The following is an 18,022-nucleotide window of genomic DNA, read 5'->3' as shown; positions in this document are numbered from 1 at the left end:
AACATGTACTCAAGATATAGACCAAGTCCATCACCTCAAACAGTTCTTTCATTCTCCTTTATTTTTAAATTAATTTTTGAGATGGGATCTCACTATGTTTCCCAGGCTAGCCTCAAACTCATGGGCTTGAGAGATTCTCCAGCCTCAGCCTCCCAAGTTACTGGGACTACAGGCGTGTGCCATCTGTGCTTGGCTCATTCAAACCCCTTTACAGGCAGACCTTCTTCTCACTCCCAGCCCCTGGGCATCACTGATTTGTTTTCTGTCCCTCGAGTTTTGCCTTTTCCGAGATGGAATATAAATAGAATTGTGAAGTTTGTAGCTTTTTGTATCTGGCTGCTTTCACTAAGCATAGTGCAGTTGAGATTTATTCACGTTGTTGCATACATCCGTAGTTTGCGCCTTTTTGTTGTGGTGGAATAAGTTTGTTGTCTAGCTGTACCACAATTTGTTTATTCATTTACCAGTTGAAGGACATTGAGTTGTTTTCAATTTCTGTCAGGTTTGACTAAAGCCACTACAAATGTGTATGTTTGGATTTTTGTGTGAACAATTGTTTTTATTTCTCGGGTAATCCTGCCTAGGAGTAGGATTGCTGGTTTATATAAGCATACGTTTAGTTTTCTAAGAAACTGATCAGCTGTTTCCAAGGTGGCTGGACCATTTGCATTTCCATTAGTGGTGTATGAGAGTTTCAGTTGCACCTTATTCTTGCCAGCACTTGGCATTGTTGTTTTTTTAAAAAATTTTTTTCTTTGTATCTTTTAAAAAATTGATTGCATTAATATATATTCTTTAATAATGTAGGGAGCTTACCCTTACCTTTCAAAAGCAAAATCATCTGTCTTTCTCTGAGAAGCAAAAAGTTTTGTATTAAGGTCATTTCTGAAAACAATTACAGTTGGTCCTCATTCATTTGTGGTGCTCACGTTCTGTAAAGTCACTGTGAACACCGAGTGAGCGCATACTGGACCACTGTTCCTAGGGGAAATACAGTGTTAGGGTCCCTCAAGCTCACAGCATTTTCATCAACCAAGTAATGAAACCCTGCTTCTAAGTGTTTCTGTGAAGGACATCTTATTTTATATACATGGATAGGTATAGATAGATAGTGGGTTAACATTGAACTCCTGGGCAACAGGTTGAATGAAACTGACCGAATACATGTATTTTCTCCGTGAGGCACATCTCAGCCTTCTTGTGCTTAGGAACACCAAACAGCACTTCAGCAGTACACTTAGGGGCCATGCCATTTAAAACGGCAGAATCACCAACAAGCAACAACAGAAATGTGAAAGACTAAGCAGGCGGTTGACAGGACACTCGTTTGCAGGATGTGAGCTGAGACAAGAAGGCAGGGCGTCGCCTTGCTCAGCCTCAGTTAGGAGTGTGCAGATTGGGTGACTCAGACTTTTTGCAGTTCTGTGCATGTTCACGAATGGCTCTGAAAGTTCCTCAAATATTGTCTTGGTTACAAGTAAGTTTTAGCAAATAGGCAAATTCATAAATATGCAATCCATGAATAATGAAGATCAAACTTTTTTTTTTTTTTTTTATAGACAGAGTCTCATTCTGTCACCCAGGCTGGAGTGCAATGGCACAACCTCTGCCTCCCGGGTTCAAGCAGTTCTCCTGTCTCAGCCTTCCAAGTAGCTGGAACTACAGGCGCATGCCACCATGCCCAGATAATTTTTTGTACTTTTAGTAGAGACAGTTTGATCATGCTGGCCAGGCTGGTCTCGAACTCCTGACCTCGTGATCTGCCTGCCTCAGTCTCCCAAAGTGCTAGATTACAGGCTTAAGCCACCACGCCTGGCCAACCGTATTCTTATATTTTAGAAAGTACTTAAACTTAGTTCAGTTTAAATGATCTGTAATGATTTGGTTTAATGCCAAACATCATTCATTTTTTTATTGCAATAAATTGATGAGAACGTTAATTTGCCAAACCAGGACCATTTGGTATGAAGATTGCTTTAAAAACTTCTCAAGGCCAGGTGCGGTGGCTCACGCCTATAATCCCAGCACTTTGGGAGGCTGAGGCTGGTGGATCACTAGAGGTCAGGAGTTTGAGACCAGCCTGGCCATCATGATGAAACTCCATCTCTACTAAAAATACAGAAATTAGCTGGGCATGGTGGCGGGCACCTGTAATCCTAGCTACTGGGGAGGCTGAAGCAGGAGAATTGCTTGAACTCAGGAGGCCGAAGTTGCAGTGAGCCGAGATCGCGTCACTGCACTGCAGCCTGGGCGACAGAGTGAGACTCTGTCTCAAAAAAGAAGAAACAAAAAAAAGAACTCCTCAAAATCTTCCCAGGATTTTATCCCCAGGCAAGTGCAAAGACATGCTCTTGATTTTATATTAGAAACTCTTGTGCACCATTCTGACCTATTACGCACACACTTCATTCTTATAAAGTGATTTAAAATGTTGAACTCTAAAATTTTGTCATAGTAATAGCTAAGGAGTATGTGTTTAAATTCAGAGACAGATTAACGCACTTACCAAACCTCCATTGCCTAAAAATAATTATAAGTTTTCTAGATTGACTGCCAATATAATATAGGCCCCAAAGTAATCACCCCTCTTTACTGAGACAGAACAATAATTTGGTTTTCCTGAATACGGTGGGTAAAGAATCCAAGTTCTTGACCTCGAATATTTCACTGGTAGTGTTCTGTGCGGTGGGGAACAATCAGGATGACATTTGCTGAAATGTTTGAGATTTATAACATAATAGCTTGAGCATATGTGCCAAAAAATGGAAATCTTAAATCCTATCAAATCAAGATTAATTACCTATTAAAATACTAACAAATAGTACAGTACAGGTGGTGTAGTAAGCTGTCTCTCTTCATATATTGTTACAAAACAAACTGTTTTGGCGGTGACATGAAGCATCATGGATCTTCTATCTCACTCTCGGTGGGAAAACGGAAAAAATTGCTACTCAGTCATTCTTGGTGTGGATTTTGGCATTTCATTAGGAAGTGCTATCTCAAACCTTCTCACTGAAAAGCACGTGCAACTCTCTGGAAACTGCTAAATTTCCTGGCTTTGTACTACTGCCAAAAAAACTGTTGCTTCTCCTCGTCATTAACTACTACATATTTATTCCTTTCTTTCTTTGTGGATAGTAACCCGTATAGCACTCCCGTGAAAAGGAAAACAGTAGTTTGCTTCCTGCTCCTCACCAGCCTTGAAGAAATTAATCCCCTGAGCTAAATGTCTTCTTTATATCCAGCTTTCACTTCACACTAATAGTTTCAACTGTGGACCTGGTGGTAATAGCAGAAATGGTGCAATTATGTTTGTGTTTCTTCATTAAAATGATTTTTGAAAGTTGTGGGAAAATGCTCATGAAATTTTATCATTAAATCTGAGCTAGAATAATAAAGCACAGTGTTGCTAAGCTGGCTTCCAATGAATCGTCAGTCAGCAAATATTTAGTGAGGATCTACTGTGTGCCAGGCGTTCTTCAGGGCTTTAGTGACACCATGGTGAATAAAATAGTCCCTGGCCCCCATGTAATTATTGTTTTGTTATTCTAGATGTCTTTGTTTAAAATATTCTTTAAGGAGGCCAGGGGCGGTGGCTCACGCCTGTAATCCCAGCACTTTGGGAGGCCAAGGCAGGCGGATCACGAGGTCAGAAGATCAAGACCATCCTGGCTAACACGGTGAAACCCTGTCTCTATTAAAAATACAAAAAATTAGCCGGGCGTGGTGGCGGGCACCTGTAGTCCCAGCTACTCAGGAGGCCGAGGCAGGAGAATGGCATGAACCCGGGAGGCGGAGCTTGCAGTGAACCAAGATTGTGCCACTGAACTCCAACCTGGGAGACAGAGCAAGACTCCATCTCAAAAAAAAAAAAAATATATATATATATATATATATACACACACACACACACACACATACACACACACGTATATTCTTTAAGGAAAGATGATAGAAAAGATGTGCAGAAAACGACTGTTGAAATAGTAGTGTGCTTAATGTATCTTCATGGTTTATAGTTTGGAAGTGGGTCTTTTATGGTTTAAAAAGCATGCAGAATCTTGGAAAATTTAATGACTCAAACTTATAAAACACGGTACCTGACTGATCTATTATTCAGATTTACAATACAGATTTACTTACGTACCAGTTTTCTTAAGCAAGTAAATATGGCTTCCCTGCTTGCATGGTGTTTTAAAGCTCTTCATTCCGTGAGACCTCCTCCCCTCCCCGCCCTACCCCCGCCACCACCCTTCGCATTCTGAAAGAAACCCAGCAGCATCCCATTCTTCTTTCTGAGACCCTGAACTGTCTACCTCTGAGTGGCATTAACAAGCTGTACCTTTTCATTTGTTTTTTTACCAGACTCTTTAGCAGTGACATGAAATATCATAGCTCTTCTTTCTCACTCGCAGTGGGAAAAGGACAAACAAAAAAAATGCCCCTTGGTCATTCTCTTTGTGGATTTTGGCATTTCATTGGAAAGTGCCAATAGGTATTCATGTTTTATGTTACTCTGGAAAGCTGTAAGCCAGCCTTCCAAGTCACAAAGCAAACTCAGTCCCTCACGGTTCTCCACACTCAGGTCAGTGAGTTGGGGAACTTTATTCTTCTAGGCAGAGAGCGCATGAATAATACACTTGCAACCTGCTCAGCTTCCCTAAGTTCTCTTTAGCCAGCTTCTCCACTCAAAGAACTACACATCAATCTGTCACCAGTGGTCAGCAGCGCAGCAGAGAGCCAGCGTTATTGTGAACCTACGGTGGAATGACTTGCTTCCCAGCTGGTGATCAATCTGTGTTAGACGGCAACATGTTTGCCTCTACAAATGAGCTGGACCCCTCTGTAACATCTCTCTGCCAACTTTTGAAAGAAAGAGTCTGTTTCAGTTCTTTTCAGGGGTAAAGACAAAAAGTGTCTCCCTTTGCAAAAGCAGCTATTGAACAATCCGTGCAAATATTTACAGCCAGTATCCTAAGGAAATGGTTTTCAGAGGTCAGGAAGTTGCGCTAACAAAAGGAAGAAAAAATATATGTATGTGTGCATACGTAGAAGATAAATCTATTTTGCTTTTCTTGAGTAAAGATGATGTGCTCATGGTTGCACCCTCTCTGGAGACTTCTCCCTTATATATAAAGAGATCTCGAGGTTTAGGACTTCAGCTGACTTCTCCAAGCTCAAGGTGAAATTAGCATCGTGTTACTGCTATGGAAAATGCTCTACAACTTTAATTGAGGTTTATTATTAACTAAGGAATGACCAGATCTAAACCGGAAATAATTCCACCAAATCAGCGCTAGTCAGAACACACATGATTTGTCTTGCTGATTGTGAACTTTTAAGAGAGGCCTTACTTAAGATTCACTAGGGCAGAGAGGGGCAGGATAATCCAGAAACCATGGCCTAGCAGATGGGCTTTGCGTTGACAGAGTTGAAGAAGTAATAAAGAGAAGAACAGGCAGGGAAGGAGCTCATGCCTGTAATCCCAATGCTTTGGGAGGCCAAAGTGGGAGGACCGCTCGAGGCAGGAGTTTGAGACCAGCCTGGACAACATAACAAGACTCTACCTCTACAAAGGAGAGAGAAAGAGAGAAGAATGTGCAAAAGTATGTGTGAATGAAGAATGGGATGAGGACTGGTGGACAGGAAATAGAAGTGTAAGGGAGGTCTTTGTGTCAAACTAGGTATGATACAGTGCTATGGTATGTTCTGCATAGGTATGAATGAATCCATGATGACAAGTTATTCATCGTGTCACAGGATGACACAGGAAGTTATTCATGAAAAGGGCAAGACGGCCGGGCGCGGTGGCTCAAGCCTGTAATCCCAGCACTTTGGGAGGCCGAGACGGGCGGATCACGAGGTCAGGAGATCGAGACCATCCTGGCTAACACGGAGAAACCCCGTCTCTACTAAAAAAATACAAAAAACTAGCCGGGCGAGGTGGCGGGCGCCTGTAGTCCCAGCTACTCGGGAGGCTGAGGCAGGAGAATGGCGCAAACCCGGGAGGCGGAGCTTGCAGTGAGCTGAGATCCAGCCACTGCACTCCAGCCTGGGCGACAGAGCCAGACTCCGTCTCAAAAAAAAAAAAAAAAAAAAAAAGAAAAGGGCAAGGCAAAATGGAAAACTTTGAGGAAGGGTCAAAAAGGATGGGTGCATATGTGGTATTTGGTAGTAAGAGTTGATGGTCAGCCTTGTCTGTGATCACGTCAACCCACCAGACACACAGATTCTGTTTAGTTGTCATTTAGTAGAGAAATACAAAGGAACATGGGAATGTTTTGCACCTAGGGTAGGTGGGGTTCCTCATTTCTCCTTAGAGAGTAGGGGTTCCAGACCCACAGAGGAGCCAGTAGAAATAATATAAATGAGTTCGGAAGAAGAGAACTCTGGAAAAGGAGGGTTGGAAATTACCTTGGCCTCAGATTATTGCACAGTTGGACAACGACTGTGGTTCTGTGGCTCAAGGGAATGGCTCTGTGGCTCAGGGGGAGCCCTAGAAGGGTTTTTTTTTTTTTTTTGAAACCGAGTCTTGCTCTGTCTCCTGGGCTGGAGTGCAGTGGCGCAATCTCGGCTCACTGCAAGCTCCGCCTCCCGGGTTCACGCCATTCTTCTGCCTCAGCCTTCTGAGTAGCTGGGACTACAGGCGCCCGCCACCGCGCCCAGCTAATTTTTTGTATTTTTAGTAGAGACCGGGTTTCACTGCGTTAGCCAGGATGGTCTCGATTTCCTGACCTCATGATCCACCCGCCTCGGCCTCCCAAAGTGTTGGGATTACAGGCATGAGCCACTGCCCCCAGCCTCTAGAAGGGATTTCTGTGTTAAGAAGTAGTTATTAGATGAGCTTAATGGTACTCTCCAATATCATACCACATGAACCCGCAGCAGACTGTCCCACATTACTGAATTTAAATTTCCTTTGGGATGGGGGACTGTATGTGGTCTATCTTGGTGCTCTCCATTATATACAGTAGGTACATTGTAGATGCTTGATGAATGAGTGACTCTCTCTAGTTCTGTTCTGGGAAAGAGAAAAGAGTTGAAGGGCCCTATAGCTGCTTTCAGTAGTTGATGTAATCATTCAGCTCCAATCGTGAAGATTAGCAACTCATAAGAATAGTGGTGGCTGCCCTTTTGAATATATGATCCTCCACATTCCCAAGCCTGTGTTTGAAGGTAACCCGCAAGGAGGACGCGTTACAGAAGGGCATGATTGTCCTCTCTGATGTTAACTGCCATGATGACTAGTATCTTCCAAACATCAGAGCAGCCCTCCATAGCACCCTGTAGCCCTTTTATCTGTGAGATTATCTTGTTCAATCTATAACCAGAATGTCTCCACATTTCATCAGCTTTGGACTATAAATGCATAACACTGATGCCTATGAGGCCATATTAACATTATCATCCATACCTCACTGACTCCCCTCTCTAAATGTTTTAGTGAGTCCCAAGAGGATATCTCACACGCTCTTAGGAGTCCGGCTGCTAATATGCTGCACCACTGCTACTCGTCTCTACCACCTGGAGACAATGCTTGCCCCTCACTGCTATAACTTGGGACCTCCACTATTCACCTCTTTTGCTCCAAGATGACCGCTTAAGTTTCAGTAAAGAAAATACAGGCTGGGCACAGTGGCTTATGCCTATAATCCCAGCACTTTGGGAGGTCGACTTGGGCAGATCACCTGAGGTCAGGCATTTGAGACCACCCTGGCCAGCGTGGTGAAACCCCGTCTCTACAAAAAATACAAAAAATTAGCCAGACATGGTGGCACATGCTTATAATCTCAGCTACTCAAGAGGCTGAGGCAGCAGAATCACTTGAACCCAGGAGGTGGAGGTTGCAGTGAGCTGAGATCACCGAGATTGTGACACTGGACTCCAGCCTGGGCAACAGAGCGAGACTCTGTCTTAAAAACCAAAACAAAACAAAACAAAAAAAAAGAAAGAAAATATGGCTTTGGAGTAATGTGGATGGATGATGGATAGGAGGGGGTTGGGATGGTAGGTAGGGAAACCAGCCAGGAGGTGGCTTGAAGTAGTTCAGTCATAATATGATGTTGGCCTAGACTGGAGTGGTTAGGGTGAGAAGATAGGGAGAGAAGTGGATAGATTGAGAGTAGGTTTTAAAAGAGGTGGCGGGCGTCTGTAGTCCCAGCTACTCGGGAGACTGAGGCAGGAGAATGGCATAAACCCGGGAGGAGGAGCTTGCAGTGAGCTGAGATCTGGCCACTGCACTCCAGCCTGGGCAACAGTGCGAGACACCATCTCAAAAAAAAAAAAAAAAGTAATCGGACCAGTGATTGATTGGGTTCTGCCTCAGGCAGCTGTATAGATGACAATGGCCTTAACTGCCAGAGGGCACACAGGAATAAGACCGTGTGTGACATGTAAAGTGAGAAGACGCTGAGTTCGAAGATGCCTGGGGTGCCCTCAGCTTAGGTATGTCCGAAATAGTATGCTGCTTTTCAATCTGGAGCTCAGGGGAGAGCTATAAACTGGAAATTTAGATCTGAGAGTCAGCCTGTGGATGGTAATCAAAGCCATAGTGCTGAGTATAGATGGAGAAGAGCTCAGGGTCTTAGGGCAGTGCTCTGGGGAGCACCATTATTTACAGGAAGGGTGGTGTGAAGTAGCAGTCAGAAAGGAATGAGGACGACCAGGAGAGTGTGATTAACAAAGTCAAAGATATTTGACTCAATTTCTTTTTTTTTTTTTTTTAGACGGAGTCTCGCTCTGTCGCCAGGTTGGAGTGCAGTGGTGCGATCTCGGCTCATTGCCACCTCCGCCTCCCGGGTTCAAGCGATTCTCCAGCCTCAGCCTCCCAAGTAGCTGGGACTACAGGTGCCCACCACCACGCCTGACTAATTTTTGTATTTTTAGTAGAGACAGGGTTTCACCGTGTTGGCCAGGATGGTCTCGATCTCCCGACCTCGTGATCTGCGCGCCTCGGCCTCCCAAAGAGCTGGGATTACAGCTGTGAGCCACCGCGCCTGGCCGTATTTGACTAAATTTCTAAAGGTCCTGTCTCATTTTAATCTTTTTGCACTCTGTTGTACTCATCTTAGCATTTGCCCCCTTCATACTCAGGGTTACTGATTATTTGAGTACATTTTCATCCCTCTCGTTTGGCCTGAGTTTGAAATGTGAACTCCAGTTTGGAGGTGATGAGGGAAGCATGTGAGAAAGGGTGAGGCACAGGAGTGGAATCAACCCCGGGAGCTGGAGATGGAGAGGAGGCCAGCCATGGTGAAGCGAAGCAGGAGTGGGTGATAGCTTTAGCTTCGGGGAAACTGAAATGCTTATAGGATATGGAGCCAGCATTTGAAGTGTCGGGAAATTACTGAAGACTGTTTAAAATGACTGTAACTGTGCTTTAAAAAAAAATCAGGCCGGGCACGGTGGCTCACGCCTGTAATCCCAGCTCTTTGGGAGGCTAAGGCGGGTGGATCCCCTGAGGTCAGGAGTTCGAGACCAGCCTGGCCAACGTGGCAAAACCCTGTCTCTACTAAAAATACAAAAATTAGCCAGGCATAGTGTTTCACGCCTGCCATCCCAGCTTACTCAGGAGGCTGGTGCAGGAGAATCACTTGAACCCAAGAGGCGGAGGTTGCAGTGAGCCGAGATCGCACCGTTGCACTCTACACTGGGTGACGGAGTGAGACTCCGTCTAAAAAAAAAAAAAAAAATTCAATGATTCACTATGATTGTATTGGGCAATAATGTGAAATATCATGGATGTCATTGACCAGTGGAGATGACTGCAGTGAATTGGGGGTGAATCGTTAACTAAGATGGTGACAATGAGAATTTGAGAGGGATTATAAAGGAGGAATCAGCAGGTTTGGGGGATGGATCTGAAGGGAAATTCAAGGGGAAGGGATGAATCAGAGATGACTCCCGGCCTTTGAGCACATATAACTAGGTGTGTAATGGTACCAATGACAAATCTCCAAATTTTAGAGTTAGGAAATATCTTTCAAATCATCCGATTCCGTGTTTCCCAAATAGGCTGTAAGGGAGTACCCAGATTGGAAACCATTAGATTATAGAAATAATTCCCAACTCTTCTTTATGACTTCCCTTCCTTTTGCCCTGTTCCCAGTGGTATTTTCCATGGTTCTGGAAATGACCTAATTTATGCCACCACTATATTTAGGCTGCAGATTTCCCCTATCCATCCTGACCAAGATTTGAAAAATCCATGTGAAGGGGAACTTAATTACAGAATGCCCTTTGCCATGTGTCTCTTTATTTTCCCTATATGCTGGGGGTACTTTTGGGGTGAGAATTGAAAAGGAAAAAATGGTAATATGTGGGAGTGTGTTCCAGCTCCAGACTTCCTCCTCACCCCACCGGGAAGGAGTATTGATGGTGCTTTCCTGAATAGAAATTGCAAAAGTTGCCGGGCGCGGTGGCTCAAGCCTGTAATCCCAGCACTTTGGGAGGCCGAGACGGGCGGATCACGAGGTCAGGAGATCGAGACTATCCTGGCTAACACGGTGAAACCCCGTCTCTACTAAAAAAAATACAAAGAACTAGGCAGGCGCCTGTAGTCCCAGCTACTCGGGAGGCTGAGGCAGGAAAATCACTTGAACCTGGGAGGTAGAGGTTGCCGTGAGCTAAGATCGCACCACTGCAAAAAAAAAAAAAAAAGCAAAATTTGGCAGAAAGTACAGTAGTGATCATAACAATTAGTTATTATAGTGTAGAGAAGATATGACTATTGAAGATATAAGTAAATTTTGCAGACTGATAACAATTTTTTAATTGTTTACAAATGTCCAGCCACGTTGTATGCTGCTACATTCAAATAAGTATGTCGTTAGACCTTGGTCTTCACCAAAACAAATGCTTTGTTCAGATCATGAGAAATAATGGTCTTGCTCTGCTCGGTACTGTTGAAAATTCATCTGTTTTATTTGATTCAGTTATGCCTGCCGCATTGATGAACTAGAATACCTTATCTAGAATTGGGAACAGGCCCAGGCGAAACCAGCAAATGATATCATGTGAAGGACCACAGTACAGACCTAGGATCAGCAAGCTATGGTTTATCCCATTTTTGTACAGGTCATCAGCTAAGAATGGCATTTATATTTTTAAATGGTTGGAAAAAAATCAAAAACTATTTCGTGACACATGAAAATTATATGAAATCCAAACCTTAGTGTCCATAAAACTTTTTGTAAAAAAAAGCCATGTTTGTTTGACTATGTTTTTTTTGTTGTTGTTGTTGTTTGTTTTTTTGTGTTTTTGAGATGGAGTCTCGCTCTGTTGCCCAGGCCGGAGTACAGTGGCGCCATCTCGGCTCACTGCAAGGTCCACCTCCCAGGTTCATGCCATTCTCCTGCCTCAACCTCCCGAGTAGCTGGGACTCCAGGCGCCCGCCACCGTGCCCGGCAAATTTTTTGTATTTTTAGTAGAGACGGTGTTAGCTAGGATGGTCACAATCTCCTGACCTCGTGATCTACCCGCCTCGGCCTCCCAAAGTGCTGGGATTACAGGCATGAGCCACCGTGCCTGGCTGTTTGACTATGTGTTACCTATGGTTACTTTTGTACCATAACAGCAGTTTTGAGTAGTTTCAAAAGGGACGTATGACCCACAAAACTGAAAATATTTACCACCTGGCCCATTGTAGAAAATGTTTACCAACCACTGGTCTAAAGCTGTGTTTCCCAAACCTTGATGTGCCAGTGAATTACCTGGGGATCTTGTTAAAAGACATACTGGTTCAGGAGGGCCCAGGTGGGACCTGAGAGTCAGCATTTCTGACCAGCTCTCAGACGATGCGAGAGTTGCTGGTCCGTGGTGCACACTTGCATTTATAAGATATTTAGGAGGTGGGGAAGGGAGACGGGGGTAGTGTGTTGTAGAGGAGAGATGATCAAGTTTTTTAAAGTAGAAATGGGCTTTTTTTTTGAGATGGAGTCTTAGGCTGGAGTACAGTGGCACAATCTCGGCTCATTGCAACCTCCTCCTCCTGGGTTCAAGCGATTCTTCTGCCTCAGCCTCTTGAGTAGCTGGGACTACAGGTGTGTGCCACCACGCCTGGCTAATTTTTTATATTTTTAGAGATGGGGGGTTTCACCATGTTAGCCAAGCTGGTCTCGAACTCCTGACCTCGTGATCTGCCCACCTCAGCCTCCCAAAGTACTGGGATTACAGGCATGAGCTACTGTGCCCAGCCAGAAATGGGCTTTTTATACCTTATTTCAAAGGCCAGAATAAGGACCAGTTGGTGCCAGCTCTGATTTTTACCTTAGGAAGAACTTTCTAATGATTTAAATTCATCATAGAATCACGGCAATGGCCGCAAACAGAGGCGTCTAAGAGACTGGGAAAGTGGCCGGCCTGGTGAGATCTCCAGCTTAATTTTTTTGACTGACAATGAAAAGCCAAAGCGAGAGTATGAATTAGCAAGCCAGACACTGAATTGCTTAGAGATATGTGAGGCTTAGCCTAGCAGGGACAGTATTAATTGAATTAATCTCTCTTAAATGGCACAACTGCTGGTTTACCTTTGTACCAGGAATAAGACACTATTGAGGCCTAACATTAAATCAACTCATAAAGAGTAAATGTGTAGCTGTGGGTTTATAATTTAATTTGTGCTTACTGAAAAAGCTACAGTTGTCAGACATCTGCAATTTCATTTTCTCCCTGATGAGCCAGTTAAAAGATAATCCCTGCCCTTGTTACTCTTCACTTATGTTCATTTCATGCACATCCCCTCCCTGAAAGCTGTTGTATCAGCCTTATGAATGGATGTATATTTGTAGTTGGATCTTCCAGCTGCAAGTCATTTTAGGCCTGACGAGTGAATCCTCTTGTTAATAGCTCCTTTAAGCAGTACTTTCGGTGGGGGAAAGAAGAGAGAGAAAGAAACTAGCCATTTTGAGCAAGCCGATCAATGTTGGAGACCGTGGCGCATTTAGACAGATGAGTGAGTAATGGAATATTTAAGCAACCTGATATTTGCTATTGATGAATACTTTTAAGACCATAAAACTCATTAAATTAATAGTACAACTGTCTGCTCAAAATTCAGCTAGTGCTTCTAGTTGTGGTTTCATTGTATTTCTCTACTTTGAACGCTTTTCATTTCAGCTTGTCACAGGCCTTTAAAGGCATGATTTATGCTTCCTAATACCCCAAGGAGGTTAAGTATTTTCGTATTTATTGCACAGAAGAGTATTCTGTGATTGCTTGCCTGTCCTAAAATCAGTTTGGCCGGAAAAGGACCTAAGAAATTCTGACCTCAGCTCTGTATCCAAACCAGGAGTCAGCGTTTGAAAAATGAGAGTCAATATCTTGCCCAGAGAGTGTGTTTCATTCCACTAACCTGGGGCAAGAACAGATGGTGGGAGGCAGCAGACAAACAATGCTGCTTTTTCTTTTGTAAATCCGCCTAGATCCCCACATCCCGGAGCTGGGCCACATTGATACAGGCCAAACATCTTTCAACTCTTTCAGATGTTTCAGGCAGCTCTTCATCATCCACCACGTTACGTTGACCGTGGTCGTAATTGTTATCCTGATGACTAAAACCTGAGTAGGTCAAAGTATCTCTGTTCTGTCCAAAGCATGTTGGCGATCTTACCCTCACCAGTATTTTTGTGTATTGATATTTTTAAAAATCAGAATCGCTTTACATGCCCAGAGACCTTAGTGTACTTTCCCCATTCTACGTGCCCACTTCCGACTTGCCTTTTATGCAGTCCTTGGTTGTCTCTCTTTTGGCAAGTCAAAAGTGGGGTAGATTTTTTTTTTTTTTTGAGACGGAATTGCTCTGTTGCCCAGGCTGGAGTGCAGTGGCGCAATCTCAGCTCACCGCAAGCTCCTCCTCCCAGGTTCACGCCATTCTCCTGCCTCAGTCTCCTGAGTAGTTGGGACTACAGGCGTCCACCACCACTCCTGGCTCTTTTTTTTTTTTTTTTTGTATTTTTAGTAGAGACGGGGTTTTACCATGTTAGCCAGAATGGTCTCAATCTCCTGACCTCGTGATCCACCTGCCTCAGCCTCCCAAAGTGCTGGGATTACAGGCATGAGCCACCATGCCCGGCCAAGGTGGGGTACATTTTAAGAAAAGCATTTCAGGACCAATGTATGTTGCTTCATTCACTTAGCTGGATGGATTATATCCCTTTTGGCTCTTGCTTGCCTGAGAACCAGTGGCTTGACTCCCACAGTCAACCCCTAATGGGTTCCTTCCCTACAGAGTCTGTTTTTCTTTCATCCCCTGCATATACCGCTCTCTCTTTTTTAATTGTTTTTAAAATTTTTATAAATTGACAAAAATTGTATATATTAGGTACAATATATTGTTTTGAAATATGTATACATTGTAGAATGAATAAATGGAGATAGTTAACATATATGTTACCTCATATACTTAAACCTTTGAAAATACTGCTTCTTGTGGCATGATTTGATGCTCAAAAAACTCTGGTTGTTTTCTTATTATCTAAAGGATGAAGTTAAAATTCCTTAGGCTAAGTTGGGCATGGTGGCTCATGCCTGTAATCCCAGCACTCTGGGAGGCCAAGGTGGGTGGATCATGAGGTCAGGAGATGGAGACCATCCTGGCTAACATGGTGAAACCCCATCTCTACTAAAAATACAAAAAATTAGCCGGGTGTGGTGGCGGGCGCCTGTAGTCCCAGCTACGCGGGAGGCTGGGGCAGGAGAATGGTGTGAACTCGGGAGGCGGAGCTTGCAGTGAGCCGAGATCGCGCCACTGTGCTCCAGCCTGGGTGATAGAGCGAGACTGTCTCCAAAAAAAAAAAAAAAAAAAAAAATGTCTTAGGCTATTACTGAAGGCCCTCTTTAATCCAACCCTAGTTTTCTTCTACTCCATGTAAGTTTCCTCTATTTCAATTCCACATAGGTCTTCTATTTACCTATTATGGTTCTAGGTGTTCTTTAAGCAGTGGGTATAAAGCCTTATGTTTTTAATTTATCTGGGGAAACAAGGCATGTTTTCACAATCCAGGTAACTAATGATGAAAGGCAGCATGCATGTCGTTAAGCAGAAACTGACATATATGGGTGAACATCACTTGAATCCTGGTCTCTTCAGGACCCTGTCTTTGGGTCTCTCTCACTCTGCATGCTCTTATTGGGGTCCTCTCCTGTTTCTAATGGCTAATGCACATCCTAATCTGCTCCTGTGCTCCAACCTTGTTTAGATGTTGATAACATTTCAATCTGTACTTTTCTGCATTCCTAGATCCATAGTTCCAACTTCACTCAGCATCTTCACCTGGAATGGTCCTTTAAATGCAACACATCTAAAACCCAGCTCAATATCTTTCCCCACAAACCTCTTCCATTCATTATGTTCTTTATCTTGGTTATTAGCATCACCCTCCAACTTATTTTCAAGGTTATGAGGTAGGAGATCAGCACCAGTTTTCTGAGCACCAGTCACAACCCACTGATTGGAGAAAGATGTGGTCAAAACAGGGGGGTGGTGCAGTGAAGAAGCCAGCTGAAACCAGCAAATGGTGATGAAAGTGACCTCCAGTTGCCCTCACTGCTTATTAACATAGAGGCACTCCCACCAGTGCCATGGCAGTTTACAAATGCTGTGGAAACATGCATGGGAATGGCCTGAAAGTTATCTTATATGCATCTAGAAACGCCCCACCCCTTTTCTAAAAGATCTAAATAACCTGCCTCTTAATTTGCATGCAACTAAAAGTAGGTGTAAATACAGCTAGCCAACAGCCAATACGCTGCTCCTCTGGACACACTACCTGTGGGTTAGCTCTGCTCTGCGAGGAACAGTACCTCTGCTGCACACTGCTGCTCACCTCTGGCTCACCCTTGAATTCTTTCCTGAGTGAAGTGAAGAACCCTCCCAGGCTAAGCCCGCCTTCCCTGTATCAGTTAGACATCTGCAGCCCGACACTGAATTCAGTTGATTTCACCTCTGAAACTCTCATGTTTTTCTTCCCACCTCTGCTGCCTTAATCTGCTTTAATCCCAGACCCTGTCTTCTGTGCCTTGGAAATATGACTGTACCTAGCTGGGTTTCCTGCCACAAGTCTTTTAGTGCTCCACTCTGTCTTCCCCTCTGCTAATGCAATTTGTCTTAAAAACAAATCTAATTGTGTTATTTTCATGCTAAAATCCTCTAGTGGCTTCTTGTCACATTGAGGATGAAATAGCAACTTTAAGATCCTGACATACTGGCTGGGCGCAGTGGCTCATGCCTGTAATCCCAGCACTTTGGGAGGCCGAGACGGGCAGATCACGAGGTTAGGAGATCGAGACCATCCTGGCTAATACGGTGAAACCCGGTCTCTACTAAAAATACAAAAAATTAGCCTGGCATGGTAGCACGTGCCTGTAATCCCAGCTACTCGGGGGGCGGAGGCAGGAGAATCACTTGAACCCGGGAGGCGGAGGTTGCGGTGAGCTGAGATTGTGCCACTGCACTCCAGCTTGGGCGATAGAGTGAGACTCTGTCTCAAAAAAAAAAAAAAAAAAAAAAAAAAAATTCCTGACATACTAAAGCCCGTTTTACCCCCAGGCAGCATCATCTCTTCTGTAGCCAGGCTGACTACAGCAATCCATCTCACCACTGCTTCCCTGCTTCCCTGCTGTTCTCCTTGCTTACGATGCTCAAGAAGAGCATCTTTCTTACCTAAAAGACACACACAGCCATAGTTCAAATATTCTCTTCCCCATTAAACTCTTCCTCACTTTCCTAGGAAGAGGTGGCCCCTTTCTCTGGGTCCTCACAGTCCTCTGTGGAGCAGCTAAAGTTTTCACTATTTTGGATTCCCACCCTCCCTTCCCCCGTTTTAATATCTGTGACCCCCTGAAGGACTTTGTGTGTCCCTTAAGAGAAGGGGCTAAATTTTTTCCCATTCTTTTTTCCCCCACATACAAAAAGCGGTATAGATTTAATACATACAACATGAGGAGTTTGGAGATAGGTGTCTGCCCATGAAACCGTCTGCACAATCTACGGAGGAGGAACTTCTTATCTTCAGCAGGACCAATAGGTAGCTTTTGACTGAGGGAAAGAATGAATGAATGCTTTTCATGAGTGATATTGTGGGCCGAAGAGATTGAGAAAGGCTTATAGTGATGAAGGATCTTTGATTTCATCCCAAACCACTAATTGAGCATCTGTGCAGTGCCAGTGCTCACGACAAAGCTATAAAGTGGAAATTACTATTTCCGTTTTGCTGCTTTTGAAACTGAAGACTTGGGTTATTCGGTTAAGACCGTCTAGCTCATAAGTGAAGGAGTCGTGATTTGAACCCACACTGGCCTGGGGTTCAAGCGTATGCCTTGTCTTCCACATCAAAACGCAAGTGTCAGAGACTAACTCTTAGGAGTGCATTATGAGGGTAGTGATTTTGAGATTATAAAGCACGTGGGAGCTCACAAAGGAAGCCTGTGGTTTTGTAGAGGACTAGAACTATTTTCACAACTGGTTTCCCTGACTGCATCCGTATCTGTGTGGCCTTAATATTGTTTGACTCACGGAGGAAACTTGTTGATCCAGAGTGAACCAGTTCAACTTTCTTCTCCTCAATCTCAAGAGTATTCCATGAACGAAAATGTTTTAAACTGCACCTGAGCTATAAACAATTTACTCTGAAGGTAACAGTGTTAGTATTCCAGTACGTAAACCTTTAGCTAATAAAAATCAAAGTAGCCTAATTTGGAAAGTACACAGAAGGTTAGAGGGAAAGCTTGTAAATGTTTTCAAAGACTCTGTATTTAATTCTATCACCAGCTAGCAAAATAAATAGTCCAGCTGCTAGCCCTGAAATAGACACGTGTTGGAAATGAAATGTTAATAGTTGAAATACATTGGTCATTTGAAATCAAAAGGAACATGAAGTACGCTTTTCTAGTTTATGAGAGACAAGGTGAAAGTTCCCAAAACACATTTGTGGTAACTGCATTTAAAATTGCTTCCTCATCTTTTATTTTAGGCTAATACTTTAGTGTGGCGTGTGTGTGACTAGGAGGGTATTTGTTTTTCTTC

General features: G+C 43.7%; 1 protein-coding gene across 4 annotated transcripts in view; it reads left to right on the top strand.

Moving 5' to 3' along the window:
• The window catches only part of LOC105473583 (syntaxin 8), a 331,555-nt gene that overhangs the window by 127,850 nt on the left and 185,683 nt on the right, over positions 1-18,022 (top strand). Inside the window, exon 7 of one of the 4 annotated variants that reach the window (XM_011727415.3) lies at positions 12,847-12,952. The exons of the other annotated variants lie outside the window; for them this stretch is intronic. Coding sequence (XP_011725717.2) covers positions 12,847-12,944 — 98 coding nt within the window. The 3' untranslated portion in view covers positions 12,945-12,952. The remainder of the gene's footprint in view (positions 1-12,846; positions 12,953-18,022) is intronic. 4 annotated transcript variants of the gene reach the window in all.

The sequence above is a fragment of the Macaca nemestrina genome, chromosome 17, assembly GCF_043159975.1.
Source record: "Macaca nemestrina isolate mMacNem1 chromosome 17, mMacNem.hap1, whole genome shotgun sequence".
In the NCBI taxonomy this organism is placed as follows: domain Eukaryota; kingdom Metazoa; phylum Chordata; class Mammalia; order Primates; family Cercopithecidae; genus Macaca; species Macaca nemestrina.
Note: the sequence above shows the minus strand (reverse complement) of the source record. Positions and strands in the feature narration are given on the sequence as shown.